The sequence below is a fragment of the Sinohyriopsis cumingii genome, chromosome 15 (assembly GCF_028554795.1).
Source record: "Sinohyriopsis cumingii isolate HCF-2022 chromosome 15, ASM2855479v2, whole genome shotgun sequence".
Lineage (NCBI taxonomy): Eukaryota > Metazoa > Mollusca > Bivalvia > Unionida > Unionidae > Sinohyriopsis > Sinohyriopsis cumingii.
In genome coordinates, this window is record NC_142975.1 from 80,361,513 (window position 1) to 80,377,305 (window position 15,793).

The 15,793-nt window shown below is 35.5% G+C and overlaps 1 protein-coding gene across 1 annotated transcript; it reads right to left on the reverse strand.

Annotated features, from left to right (window-relative positions):
* Positions 1-6,711: 6,711 nt before the first annotated feature.
* On the reverse strand, positions 6,712-15,519 carry LOC149782157 (perlucin-like protein). Its single transcript, XM_089934832.1, has 4 exons — positions 15,404-15,519; positions 11,503-11,603; positions 10,577-10,679; positions 6,712-6,973 (listed from the first exon to the last, which is right to left on the reverse strand). Exons 1-4 carry the CDS (start codon positions 15,510-15,512, stop codon positions 6,753-6,755), a joined length of 534 nt encoding a protein of 177 aa, XP_089790958.1. The 5' UTR covers positions 15,513-15,519; the 3' UTR covers positions 6,712-6,752.
* Positions 15,520-15,793: the final 274 nt, after the last annotated feature.

The following is a 15,793-nucleotide window of genomic DNA, read 5'->3' on the forward strand; positions in this document are numbered from 1 at the left end:
TTTACACATCGAAATTTTTCTAATGCTGTCTGTAAAGGAAAGATTTACAAATATATTTTGCTGTCAAATCTGGACTTCTAGAAAGAGAGATCGGTAATCAAATTTGTCGAATGTTTTGTTGTTGTTGTGTTTTCTTCATTTCGCATTCGAAATCAAATTTCCAGTAGCTATTCCAGTATTCTCTCTCTCTCTCTCTCTCTCTCTCTCTCTCTCTCTCTCTCTCTCTCTCTCTCTCTCTCTCTCTCTCGTATGAGGATGAGAGCGCGTTCTTTTGTGGAACTGGGAAGGTAGCTTTGAAGATTATGGTAAGCAGCTTGTTTCGTTTACACGGATAAAGTTGTTGTCTTGGTGATGATACCTTTTGTTTGTTTCAATACGTCGGGGAATTAGCTCACATAGTAGAGCGCTCGCTTAGCATGCGAGAGGTACCGGGATCGATACCTGGATTCTCCACATTTTTAAACATTATTTTCTAAACTTTGTAATTTTAAACTTGGAACTGTTGCATCGCCGATACTTTTCGAAGATTATAGCGAATATCATCATGTTTCGTTTCACGGATACCGTTGCTGTCTTGGTGATGACGCATTGAGCTTGTTGAAAAGATTTGGGGATTAACTCAAATGGTAGAGCGCTCGCTTAGCATTCGAGAGGTACCGGGATCAGTGACCGGATTCTCCAGGCAAGTATTATTGATTTTTTTTTTTTTTAAAACTTTCTTTAACTGTCATCTGTTGAGTCACTGATATTTTTTCGGTGGCTGGGTTGCCATTACTGCCATAAACGAAAATACCATGTTGTTCCAAGGGAAAAAATAAATGTACATTTATTTATATTAATTTATTTATGTTACTGTGATATGCGCACTATTACATAGATCCCTATCTCTCTCTCTCTCTCCCTCTCTCTCTCTCTCTCTCTGTCTCTCTCTCTCTCTCTCTCTCTCTCTCTCTCTCTCTCTCTCTCTCCGTCTCTTGTGTGTGTGTGTGTGTGTGTGTGTGTGTAACTGCTGCCAAGTGAAGACCAGCTGTTGAATACTCACCAACAAATGGGGACTTAAAAGTCAAATGGGGACCCGATTCAAGTCTTCACTTGCCAAAAATGTGCATTTATGATAATTTTTTATGTTTCATGAAGAAAAATATGTCAATTTGAACTGTCTCAGTTGCCGGTTCTTTCGAGACGTGTGTAAACCCGGGTTTACACATATTACTGGAACCGCTGTATTTTCATACACAATCTCTACACTTCGTCGTTCACGCAGCTTTAACAATTCAAGTGATTATTTGCTCTGGAAATACAAAAGTTCTCTGATAAAATTCTTGGAGAGAGACATTCACTGGAATTTATTGTGAATTCAAATCCGGAATTACATTACTGTTATTCAACCGAAAGAACTTTGACTCATCAACATTTTTACAAGCTAAAACAGACATATCAACACCTTCAGCTTCGGAATTTGTTTGGACTTTATCTAAATGTTATTCAGGACTTTAAATTATTAGGACTTGCGTCTGTAAATCTTGATTATTTTGGGATTTAAATCGCAAAACTGTAAGTTCTTTTTCATTGTCACTTTGTAATCTAGAGAAATAAATTATTTGATGAACTTTACAAAGCTTGTTGCTGTTCGCTCTTTCATGTTACTTATTTTAAGAGCATAGACTCGTACCAAGCGGCTTGAAGCTCATCGGCATGATCTATGTGTGTGTAGTTATATTTAGCAATAACATAATAAGCCTCAAAACAGTCGACAACTCAGCGCCTAATTTATCTGTCATCAACTTTCAAAGATGTTTTGAATTTTTTCTTAGCAGTCCTCGTGCGGCCATGAAGTAGATTTATTGTTTCCACATTTATACATCATTGGCCAATACAATTTCCCCATGTTACATATTTATTAATCTTGTCATCAAACGCTGCAAGAGTACAAAGACTTCTAATCCACCACCAGGATCTCAGATAACAGTCAAATTAAGCCTTCACAACTAATTTATTATACTACAGATAATGTCGACAAAATTTCGGGAAAATGTCAACTTAAATAACATCTCATCTGAATTTGTGTAGACAAAATAAAATTATGTAATCTGATTATATAATGAAACCAAGACGAATTGAGCGCAAAACGATCATGGTAGCATTTTGCAGACTGACTGGTATATTGCATGGCATAGAAAGGAAAGGAATTTGTCTTGTTGCTTCTAGTTTACAGAGGATACTGTATAAGTAGCAGAACGTTTACCAAGAAAGAAAATCTTGTGGAAAATGTTATAGGAACAGTTTGTGAGCGAATTGTTCGAAAACGTTTCAAACATACAGCAATATTCAGACACACGACATAATAATTTTGTGGCGCTGCAAGTGGTCGTGACAAACTTAGTCTTGTTAAGCGGAAATAAATATAACCATATGGCTACATGTCCTCGTAAGAATAATTTAATGAAACTAATCTGTCGCAAAAAAGTCTTCCACAAGAAACAGACATTTCTGATGCAGGCTACGGCCATGCTAACAACATCTGGAACAAATCTGGCTGCACACATATGGGTGAATATCATGACGTATGGATATTTACCCATATGGATATGGGTATGGATAATCATGTGCTCATAAACGGTTTTGAAAATGTGCGCGAACTGTGTATGACATATTACAACTTGGACCCCGCTTGGTATTTCTATTGCCCTGGTTTGGAATGGGCTACTGGGCTTAAACTGACACAGGACAGGGTGAAGCTGCTGACTGATGTCGACATGCATAGCTAATACAAAACATGGATACGGTTAGGGACTTTCTGTAACCAATCGTCATCATTCCGTAGCCAACAACAGATATTCGCCTGGATATGATGAATCGCAGGAACCTGCGTATGCCACGTATCTTGATAACAAAAGTTTCTATGGCTGGGCTATATGTTTCAAAAGTTGCCGGTAGGTGGTTTTGCATTGATTGCACTAAATCGAATAATAATTACATAGTAACTACACTGCCTACATTTTAGAAGTTGATCCTTATTAGATTGCATACATAAGTTTAGATACAAAAGGGCTTAAGGAATAACATGGCTTGCAAAATGTTTAAATTCCAAAGTTAATTCCATTTTTGCTAGTAAAGAACGCCATGTTATTCACCTCATAAATCTGTGGCTGTTCTTGGATATAGGTGTAACACTAATTAGAATATACAGAGTTGCAAAATTCAGACAGCTTGGCAGAACCCTTGCATTGATTTTAGCACGAAAAGAGATCCGCTGAGAAAATTAATCTTGAACTCGATTTCTATAAGCTCATGAATAACTCTTTTTGGCAAGACTAAGGGAAATTTCAGAAAATGAGTTAATGTAGAGCTTGTTAATGGTGTGAAACGGCGTGACAAACTTGTGACCGAACCAGCTTTTGTTTCTCTAAGATATTTTATGAGAACGGAGTTGTTGTCCACCGAAGGAAAACACATCCGACATTTAATCAGCCGATTTATGTAGGCTTCTTTGTTTTTGAGCTGTCCATGTAGCTGATGCATGACTTCCATTAAAATGTTATCAAAGCGAAACATGGCAATAAAGCCACACTGCTGGTTACTGACATAGACTAGCCATGTTATGAAAGCATAACTGAGGATGCGTATGAATAGATGACTGCAGTGAAGGACAAATTTGATTTATTCTGGTTGTACTCGCGATGACGATAGTCCACGTAGCAAGTTCTATTACGTTAGCACCAAAGCATACAGTCAAATTCGAAGAGGAGTATATGGTAGACAAAGAAGAAATCATCAACCTCGGAACTAAGATGCACATCTTACGGCAGATGTCAAACGCGCTCAAGGTATTGACAGGAGCGTTGATGAGTATGTGGCAGCGCAATCTGATGCAAAACAATATGAGAACATGAACATATTCTGGTCTGATCTCCATCTTTTGAATAAGATAGCACTAAATAAAATGGTCCTATCTGAATAAGATGACAAGCACTATAAAGTTCCTGATGGAGACAAGACATTGGCTAATGGATATTTCATAAATAAAGCAGAAGATATGTAAGTGATAGATGTCTTTGGAGAGGTTACTGTAATTTAAGGTCAACCAAGAAAATCAACCAAAAAAAAGAAACTCATACTGCAAACAACAGATTGTATGCTGTTTCAAGAAAGCAGAATGAAATCCAGCAGTCACGAATAGGCGAATAAAATTTGTTTCTTTTGCCATTGCATCAAAACAAAATATAGAAGTGGTCTATGTATGTTCTCAGATTTGACGACTGAGTCAAAAACGTTTTGTTTGATTATTTCTATCTCTGTTGCATGTTCAGAACGCGATATTTTCTTGTGTTTAACAACTTCACCGCGCAGATGATTTATCTGTCTTTTAACAGTCTCTAGGCTATAAACTCTGTTATCTCTTTTATTTCCGTTCAGATCGACTAAAAGATTTTTCCCTTTGATGCCAGGATGCTAGAATCAGACCCCAGTCCAAATGTAAAGACAGACAGGCAAACCCCGTGAGGTAACGAAACTGAGGCCGATATAGTATGTTGCATGAATTATTGGGAGCCTTTCCACCAATAACCTGATACGCAACCAAAGGCAAACAGGTTTCTTTCATTAGTCGATTCTGATGATATGCAGCAGTCGACCTGCGACATCAGTTATCTCCCCTTGATATTGACCCAAATCATGAAGAGCAGCTCCATATTTGATGGCGTATTTTATGACTGACTCACTTTGAAATGTTACGTAATATATTGACAATAAAAACGAAGTCTTATTATATTTTAAACCTAAACTACTGAGTTTAAATATAATTAATGCTGCGTAAAGGTCCAGCTTCTAGCTGATTTGGATTAAAACTTCTATCATCTGGTTGTATCCTTTTCTGTCAATAAAACATATCATTAGGCCACGAAACAAAGCCGTCTTTGAAAAACAATGAAATGATCAGATACACACAAACGTCAAAATACTATTATGCGGGTTTTGACCAATTGTTCTAAGGCTATGCGTGGATATAGGCCTTTTGATTTGCCAAAATCATGCAATGTTGCGTCACAATATGAGACGAAAAATTAAACAATACGGTAAGAAGAAATTGCCTGAAGAATTATAAACAAATATGCCCAATAAACTAAAAAAGCAAAGAAAAATAAATTTATAGCATCACTTGTGAGTAGTACGTGTTTGATTTGTAATTGGTCACAATATTGATCAAAACTAAAGTTTGTCGCATATACACGGCCATTATTAGCGTAATCAATGTGCAGCACGTGCAATGCATGATATTCGCCGAATAGACATACAAATTAGAAGAATGTTGTGATGACCCACCCGAGTGATTTGAACAAACTTCCACTGGTCTTAATAATTTGTCTCAAAATTTATACCATATACATGATGTTGATGCAAGTTCGAAATCAGTAGTAGTAGTAGTAGTAGTGGTAGTCAGAAAACACGCTGGTGGGTTGTCCAGTATGGATGCCTTTATGTGACGAAGTGGGCTATTGAATAAGGTTTTCTTTACGAGGGCCATTTTGTCTACGCTATTGAAGGACTCGGATCTCTACTGTGCCATTCCCAACTTTATTTGATGATTTAAAAAACAAATTTTACTTAATCAGTGAATTGATCAAGAGGATATGAAGAAAATGTCCTTTCTTGATAACAGAGTTTTAAAGCATCTAAGTCCTTTTGAAGATCTTACAACTGATGACTGCCATCAAAATAATGGCAGGGTTTGCGCCTCAGTCAAATTATTTATGTTCCATTCAGTGCCAGCTATACAAACTATCGAACATACCGACTTGAGCTATTTGCTATATTTTGTTATTTTACACATTTAATAGATAGTGCCGACGATATTGGAGTGATGTACCTTACGATGCACCACTGAGGCAACCTGGGCTCATCCAATGGTAGGTCTCCAACCTGGCGAATCCGTCATACAAACGAATGAACCAACGCCGCTCCTCTGATTTGGGTCAAACAGTCGGATAAAGCCTTCATGGCGAGCCTAAACTGTACAAATTGCTTGCAAATTTACGTTATCCAAACTTACTAGGCTTTAAATAATGTTCGATATAATTAGTGGAGTGTCTCAGATTGAAATGTTTTCTCTTAGCAATGTTGGAAATATAAGCGGATGAAAAGGTTTAGCCTGACTTTGGCCAAAATGGTCAAAAGATGAACTCATGCGTTTCATACTGAACTTGGTTCATTGTTTGTGAGTTTTTAACTTCATCGGAACAGCACGAGTCCATTAAGCTGAAGTGACTTTGAGTCCTACTATGGGCGAAACTGTGAATGTTTACTTGAACACCGTCCAGCCCCAATAACAACTACTCAGCCTTGAAAAGAACATATGTATGTATGTATGTATTTATGTATGTATGCATGCATGCATGCATGCATGCATGCATGTATGTATGTATGTATGTATGTATGTATGTATGTATGTATGTATGTATGTATGTATGTATGTATGTATGTATCTAACCTCAAAGTCAAATTATTGTGCCCAAATAATTGTGAGTAATAATAACTTTCATCCTTTACTTTTTCACCATTGGGTCAATAGGCTTCATTTTTACGATAAAGGACAACTCGAATGCAAAGTTATGGTTGGATGGAGAGATTGATAGAGAGAATCATACACGAGGGTAACGTTTTACACAATGTGAATGAAATATTTAAATAGTACCAATGTTCTCCTTTTACAATGTTTTACCTTATTACACAGCTTTCAATATTTAAGACATGTATTATATGATTATATAATTTTCCTCGCAAATGTATCGTATAGTCGTAGAGCAAGGTGCATCGTTCCATTTCCCAACAAGCCACATCAGAACACAGTCCTCATTTGTCCCTGCATTATTCGGTTCCCCATCACCCCAGCGCGCGGTTCTTACCGGAGTTTTGCTCTTCATCCAGATGAATTCACCCTCATATACTAAATCAGTGGCTCCGATCCATGCATCGGCTGAAAGGTATGACATCGAAGAATGAATTAGATGGTTATTGTGGGAATGGTTATAACACCTTGAAAGACCTAGCTATTTAGTGGTTTGAATTGAAATAAATACATGTGATTCATCCCTCTTTTCTCAGGTAACTTAACTCCCTTACCACACACTCCCTTGAATCACTCAGTAAAACTTATATAGGTCTTGCTCACGTCGTTACTATAATGTTATCTAATAGGACCCATCTCATCATGATTTCACCAATCACAGCCAAGGAGGGTAGGCTGCCAGTTATGACCATTCACATTAGTGGTTCGACTGTTGATGGATGCGGACGAGTTTTATATTCAACCTAATGTCTTAAATTATCTTGATTATTTTTGAAGATACTTCATACTAAATATCTGTATTACAACAGGCTCCTGCAGCGTTGTTGTTGTTGAGTTTAATTATAGTGGCGTGCGCTTAATTGTGCATGTGCCACTTTTTTGTGACTGCACCGCAGCCTGCTTGTTGTTGCTGGGGAAGGGGATGGTACCACCTCCATAAAAATATTATTGTCAATATCTAAAATGCCTTGTCAAATGACCGCTTGTTTGCATTGTGTCTTCGATTGACTTTTCTTAGTAGATTATTCTCAGATTTGTGTACGGAATATAACACTAATTGGATAACCTTTTGATATGTTTAAATTTTTATCAATTATACACAGAAAAGCATTTCTAATGCCGGTACTTTTCAGCATGGAAGATTAAGACTCTGTATACATATATTATCAAGTCTAACATCGTATTCTAATTTTTAAAGGGCGCCCCGGAAGCTCAAATTTATATGGCGTCGGGATCGTATTCCAACTTTAGCGGGCTCGAGACCCATCCTCCATGCCAGATCGGGTCAGCTGCCTCGGTGTGTACTTGAGAAAGGCGTTTAGCTCCCATTTCGTCAGCATAATATAACCAATAATCCGTTAAAAGCAATCTCACACCCCACACACATCCCAGCTTCATTTTCTTCGAGTTTTGCGGGGATACAATGCTAGTTTCTGTTCGGATTTATTTTGTAGAGCTATTTAACAGTTTTAGGAACATAAAAGTCAGGCGTCATGCCATTTATTTAAGTTTTTGGAATACCACTGCTAGACTATCTTTACCAGTGAATGACAGTGACGTACTCCTCATTACTCCCCCCACCTATCCCTCCCTACCCATCTCTGCCGTTCATAGGGTTTGTTTACATGTTTTTCTCGCGGAGACATTTGTCGTCTATTCATCAGTATTTGCTATTTAAGGAGAAAGTTTGACACCTCGAGTTATTCTTACATTTCCATAATACTCGTATCGCATGGCGATACCATTGCAGCAATATATGTGTGTCTGCATGCACTTTTCTATTTTGTATCAACAGTCCCAGTCCTGTGTTTGTGTTGAAAATACTGGAATTATTAATTTTAAATGTCCTTTTCTGTTGAAGGTTGACACATAAGAATTAGCGTTCTTTAATGTTGATGAAATAAAATATTTATACACTAATTATTAAAATAAGTAAAGAGGGTCAGTCCGGTACATTTTTGGAAATATGGATTGGTCTGCCAACATATGAAGTTTTCTTAAATAAGGATTTGCAATTTTGTTTTTCTACGACAACGATTTGGATTGGCTTGTCATCAAGCATGTTTTAAAATGGAAGAATATGAGCCACATTTTACAATGAAGACTTATCGATTAATTTTCCACTGCTTTACGATACCTTTATCTTTGTTAGTACTGCTTTTTCTTATCATAACTCTTTTCGCAAAAAGGTAAATATATGACAAAACAGAAGAACTTGCCGGTATATGCTTGTATCTGAGTTACTCTCACTACAATGTTTGAACCTGAGATTTCAATCTTCAGAGAAGTTAGTTTATGCAGATATTTTTATGTGATTCATACAATTAGATGAAGCGTATAAAGGATTGGGGGAAACGCTGAAATTTTCAGCTTCTGAAACGCATCTACTTTGTTTGAACCCCATCATAATCAAAGAATGTATACGTTTTCTTGAATAGATATAAAGAAATATTTCACAAGTGTAGTGAAAATATTGTATTTTAACGAATCTGTGAGTGAGAACACAACGTTTCCACTTCACGAGAGAATTATTTCCTTATAGCTACTAAACAAAACCCTAAAATATTTTTATTACTTATTGCTAAAGGCAAAAAACGGCTGCATTGTGATATCGATAACAAGAAGTTCAGCATTGGACAATAAGTTTAGGACAGTGATTTGTTACAAATTTATTTTATACATACAGTACTTCAAACTGTATATTCAATCAAATTAAAAGCTGTTTTCATACGTAAATGAAGAGATTTGTGTATTATTTTTTCTTTAATACACTTCTTGCACGAATTGATACTATGCATCAGATAAAGGTAAAAGCATTAACATTGGTAAACCACAGATTTTAATGAATGGGAGTCTAAGGATTTTGGTTGCCTTTGTTGTTTATTTCTGCACTGAAGCAGGCTTTTAAGTAACCGACGATTGTCACCTAATTTGGGTTTGCAAACAACACTCATCAATACGTGAATTCTCCATCGTTTTCAGACACGATTATAATTTTGATGAAACTTAATATCGCTGTATAAATAATTTTATTTCAGTATTTAATCAAGATTTTCTCCCCCTAAAAATGTGTAGCGTTTTTATCATGGAGTGTAACATATATACAATACTGTATGTGTAACACAGAATATCAAACAGTAACAGGCCATGTAAGTTCAGTCATTGACAATTTGAATAATTAATGTGGAGAACTAATTATAAAAATGTTAATACTTGAAGCCAGCTTCTGCTGTTTGAGATTTGTTTTTAGGCATTTTTGGCTGTGAATCCTAATATGTACTAGGAGAGAGAGAGAGAGAGAGAGCTAAGAGAACGAGAGAGAAAAACCTAGGTCTAAATATATTGCCACTGTGGTGATATATATTTGCCCTCACTGATATATTTCAGTATGTCAGTATAAACTGTATAATAAAATATTGATATCTTTCACGGCCCAAGTATGTAATTCTGCTAATGTAGGCTTTCCTCCACTTCCATCTTCATAGAAAAATATTTCTGGCGTCTTTATCTCACTAGTAGGTGAAATATTTCTTAAACCCAGCTGTTGTTTGATAAATAATACCACATATACTTGCTGGTGTGACACTATTATCCAGTAAAGCAAGGTATAGCGTCAACATGAGGGCACTTAAAGTAAATAAAACCACGTTATGAGGCAGTACTTCTTTGTGATTCGGCATTAATCACAACACACTGCTATTTGTATTTATCGTTTTTTTTTTCCACAAAATAATTGCAAATGCGTGAATGCCAGCTATATTGTAAAGCAAAACTTCGCAGTCAAGAAAGAAAGTAATTTATATAAACTAAATGTTGATTTCTTAAGAGACAGTCAACTTAAAATTGTGTGTTTGAACATTTAAAGGAAGTCTCATTATCCGGATAGCATGGCGCACTTTTGAGACATCACGTGCACTGCAAAAGTAGCTGAATATCTATGACACTTCTTACAAGGGACAACGCTGAAAGTAATGAGCATGAAAAATCACTAGAAGGTAGTTGTATATTCACCATTATGTAACTTTGTTTGGTTCTCGACAAATGCCTCTTCATCATTATCATCTATTTCCACAAGGTATCCATTGGCATTTTTACTAATTAGACTGCAAAATGTCTGAAAGAAGCAGAGGTTAAATTATCAGTGTTCATTTTAATATGATCATGGGTTAGTAAGTCATTTTCGGTGATGTTACACGTCAAATATAAAGCTTATATGATTATAAAGTTATAAAATAATTGCATCAAACATGGCTTATTTGAAGACCTGTACTTTTTCCATAGAATCAATTCCTCCTACAAATTGGTTTGGGACGATAACCTCAGAAATGGCGGACGATGCTGTAGAGGGAAGACATTAATTTAAGGGAAAGTAATTATGAAAGCTATCAATATAATATCAACACCACATAGTTATGATGCATATATTATTGGCCATATAATGAAAACAATTATTTTTTTCAAGAGACTTGAAGTCATGTAATTATTCATGGAATCAATTTTGCCTATATATCACATTTATTATGGGACCCACAATCTGCGAAAGATTACGGACCATGACTTCATGGCATGTTGACTTGCAAACAATGACTTCTCATTAATACTATAAAAATATCAACAACAATTCATTAATGTATTCGACAACTTATTGAGAAGAAGGATAAATGGTCACTAAGGATAGTCTCTTTTTGGAAAGTAACTGACGTTTAGAAGGGTTGCACATTCAAAAACATGCACGGTAACATTTGACCATTACTTTATTAATTCAACAATGTACATCTTTTATAGTGCCAAGTACGTATTTGTAATCCTGTTCTCGTCTTTTTTTACAACTATAAGGAAAACTTGCTTTATTTTTCTTATTTTTCTTCTTTTCTCGTGTTTTTTATAGGTCATTTTTTCATCACAACATTTCAGGTAATATTTTTTGCCTGACTTACGCTAGCATCTTCCCAGGATACAGAATCACGACTAAAGAAGTAACAAGAATTGTCGTGACGAACCCAGCCTTGCTGGCAGGCACCGCACACACCAGAGACACCTGTCGGTTAGAATACAATACACTGATAATCACTGTAACTATCCTCAACAATTTGAAGATACGTCATACATGTAGTATAAAGATCATTATATCCTACACTGGAATATGAAACCATACAAGGAGTTTGACCTTTAGAGTGGCATTATGGTTATAACATTAAACTATATCCTAATACATACGTATTTAAATTATTCAAGGATAACGTTTATAGTTGTAAATTAATTTTAAAATATCACTTACATAGTTTGTTCAGGACAGTTCCTTCCAAATTCTTAAAAAGGACCCATCTGGTAGACAAGCGTTTGACCTGACACTGCTTTATTAGATCAAACAATTGTTTTATAAAGAAAACAAAGGAGCCTGAAAAATGTTGCTGAACAACGTGTACGAAAACTATTTTCAAAGGGATTGAAATCATTATTCCAATGTTAGCAAGAACAGAAAAACCAGACTGGTTTCCATTAATAAATCGCTCCATATGTATTGAAGCTACCGGCACGTAAATGAGAACAGGTTGTTTTGCCCAAAGGCCTCTTCCACCATAAGTCATGTTCGTGCCTACCATGCAATGTCACATATCTGTAATCATAATTATTACGTTCAAATAGCTGGTATGTTGCATTGTGACCAAAACGAAAATAATGTTTAGAAATTTGAAAATGACACATAACAAAGCTTCTATGGCATAATTACAAAACACTATACATTTATGATATCTTAATAAGGTTTTTAAACACTAAATACATATTTCTTCCTTAATCCTTGACTAATACATTTATAAACACCACTTTAATAAAATTATTCGTAAAACTTTCTACATATAGTCTATATATTCTAGATTTTTCAAAACAAACACCACTCGTGAAATACAAAAATAGGACGCAACTCCCAACCCCCACCTTGATAAGAAATAATGATAATTGGATAAGAGTGCTTCAAAGCAACATGTATGCGTCAGTTAATTGGACCTTACGAATGCGATTAACATACCTTTTTAACATTTTGTTCATAAATTGTGTCAAAGCACTAGAAATAAAAACACTCAAAAACAAATAGATTTTGTGAACATGGGGATACTTTACTTGCACTTTCTGTATAATTTAGATTGTGAATTGATCAATTGTTAAATTCCTATCATTTAGGCCCATGCTTGTTTGTGTCTTTCATTTAATATTCACAGGATGTTCTGACAAATTGTTTATATTAGTGACTACAGTATTACAAATAAAATAAATTTGTTTTTTGAAATGTATAAACACTACCTGAAAACATTAAAGTCGTAGAAAAAGATAACCATGCACAATTAAAATTATCTTTTGCAGCCCACCCATTTTCTTTTAAATAATTCTCTAAATAAGATTACTAGCCTATGACTACTATAACAATGAAATATCCGGGATATAATCTGCGCTTACATAAAGTTACATAAAGTATTAGATGTCGTTATAGGACATCAATTTCTAGGCCAATACAAATATTTTCCAGTATCAGCAACAAGCTGAAATAAGCTAGTTGACACATAATAGAGTTAAACGGTTGAATCCCTGTAGAAACAGCCATGTAAAGTTTCGCAAACATAACCGTGTTTCTGTTTTATTTGTTTTGTCTTGTCTATGTTGAGTATTTGCCTTTGAAAAAGACTCTTTAAAGGGTCGAAAGCGCTCAGGCTAGCTAGATATTATTTTTTTCGCACTGTTCGTTGTCAATTTATTGCATATATATATATATATATATATATATATATATATATATATATATATATATATATATATATATATATAGTGTGTGTGTGTGTGAGAGAGAGAGAGAGAGAGAGAGAGAGAGTTTGTGTTTGAAAGCAGGAACCATGTTGTCGACATGGATTCGATTTCACTTCCACATGTAACGTAAATCTGCAAGCACCATTATCTGAGCCAGGTCTGTATCTAGATCGGTGTATTCACATCATTTCATCGATGTCGTGTATACATACTAAGACGTTAGTGAGAGATAAAGAGATGATAAAGCGATAAATAATTTAAGATGTCTAATATTGGCTACTTAATAGTATCCAGTTTGTTCATATATGCCTTTGCTGTCATTTGATTATTTTTATATATTAGTATTATCTATGTTCTTCCACTGTTAAATGATTAAAATACGGTAAAGATTGTGATTGTGTTCTTGGATACATCGTTTTCTCTGTTAGAACATTTTAAATTTAATTTCCCTGGCCGAATTCCTAATTACGATGTTTTCCAAAGTTATGGTCATAGCGTTCCTTCGTTAATACGTATAACTGGTTATACCGTTTGATTTATGTGGTTCAACTGGGAAAATTAGATAAAATATACATTTATATCACCAGAGGAGCCCAAGTCAGATAAACAATGCCTGGCGCATCAATAACATAGGTGAACCAACAAAGTATCCTGGCAATGAAAACCTGATAATTACACATAATTTGTAATCATTAATAACAAAGGCGTAAAAAAGACAACATATAACAAAGCCATGTTAATCATGCCTCATTCATAATCGGTAATTTAGAACTACTGGGTGCTGGTTCCATGTAATTAAGGCATGAAAATACATTTTGTATTTTGTACTTATTTTACTAAGTAATTTAGAAATATCTTTTAGCTAGGTTCTATACCTTAATGTTAACTAATTGAGTGCAGCTTGAAGTAACCTCTCTTGTATTCATGTATAATCCTGACTTTTGTGAAAATTACTGAACATTCAACGTTCAGAAAAGAAAAACAAATCTCGTTAGACACAAAGCTACAAATAAAACATTAAAACTCAAATCATTGAAGTGCTCTAATTTTGCGAAGCTTGACAAAAGAAATTGAGCGTGTAATGAATGCACTCTCTGCAGTTGTTATGATTTATAATGCATGGCGTGATGTTTCCACAGATTAGGTTTTTAAAAACAGAATTGTGGGGTTTAAAGCCATTTTTCAGCACATGATAGGCTGCGCATGGCTGCCAGTATTAATGGTGGAGGAAGAACCCGGAAAAACCCCGGGAAGAACCACCGACCCACGAGAAGCTACTGGCAAGCTTTCTCACATACCCACATTGGCCGAATCCTAGACTCGAACCCACGCAGACAGTGGTGAGATGGCAGTGATCCGTAATGGAGAGCGCTGTAGACCACTCGGCCACTCGGGGCCCCGTTAAGTTAATAACTTCTTTGTTAAAGTAGGGTTTAGTGAGCAAACAAATGTCATTACTAGTGACAGTCATGCTGATTCTGACGTTCATTATGCTATGGTGCGTGACGAATCCTTTGATCTGGTAACGAGGATGTTGATTTCATCAATCACGTTCATTCTGATCATGACGTAGTAGCACTTGTGATGTCAAGAATTTAAATGTCCATTTGCTGTACCACGAGAATGTTGTTTGTGAAAATAGTGATCACAAGGAAGCAAATGAGCTATTGAAAAAAGACGATTTCACATAAAAGTGATTTTTATGATTCACCGGCTGGTACATGTCCACGTATATCGATACTTTCATAGGATATCAAAGTCTACTGGCTTATCATTTCCTTTTTCATTATCACATGTGTTTATACATATGTATGCTACCTGTAAATTGTATTACTGTTACATACGAGTTCTGGCAGAGAACATACCGATGTGGATTTTTAGGTTTAAGAAATCATTGTCCCCTGTTCAACGTTATAAACAACAATGTTTACTATCTATCTATCAATATGTCTCTCGATATAATGAAGAGACACAAATTACAGAAACCCAACGTTTTTCACTAAAATGAAAAACATAGTAAATGTTCATGACCATACCAACCTGCTCCGAATAGGGCCAAAAGTGGCAGAAACGATGTCATTTTGAATGTTTCACTTTCCGGTGACATGTCCCTCCAACAGATGTTCACGCTGGCATGGGTTGTCCTCATAGGCGATATATTTGTTCAGTTCGTATATCATATTCTGACCGATTTTAAATGTCAAAGTTTATCTGTTGCGTACCAGATTCTGGTTGATAGACATATCATTTGATCTACGTGAAATATGAGAAAGTTGAAATATGGCGATGGCTCGTTACTTTGAGTCACGTATTCGTCTGAATGTCTTCATGTTCATGTATATATTGTCTGTATACCCGTATATGTTTGTAAGCATGCCCTAAAGTGACTTTCATTTAAGCAGAGAACTAAGTTTCAAAAGAGTTTAATAG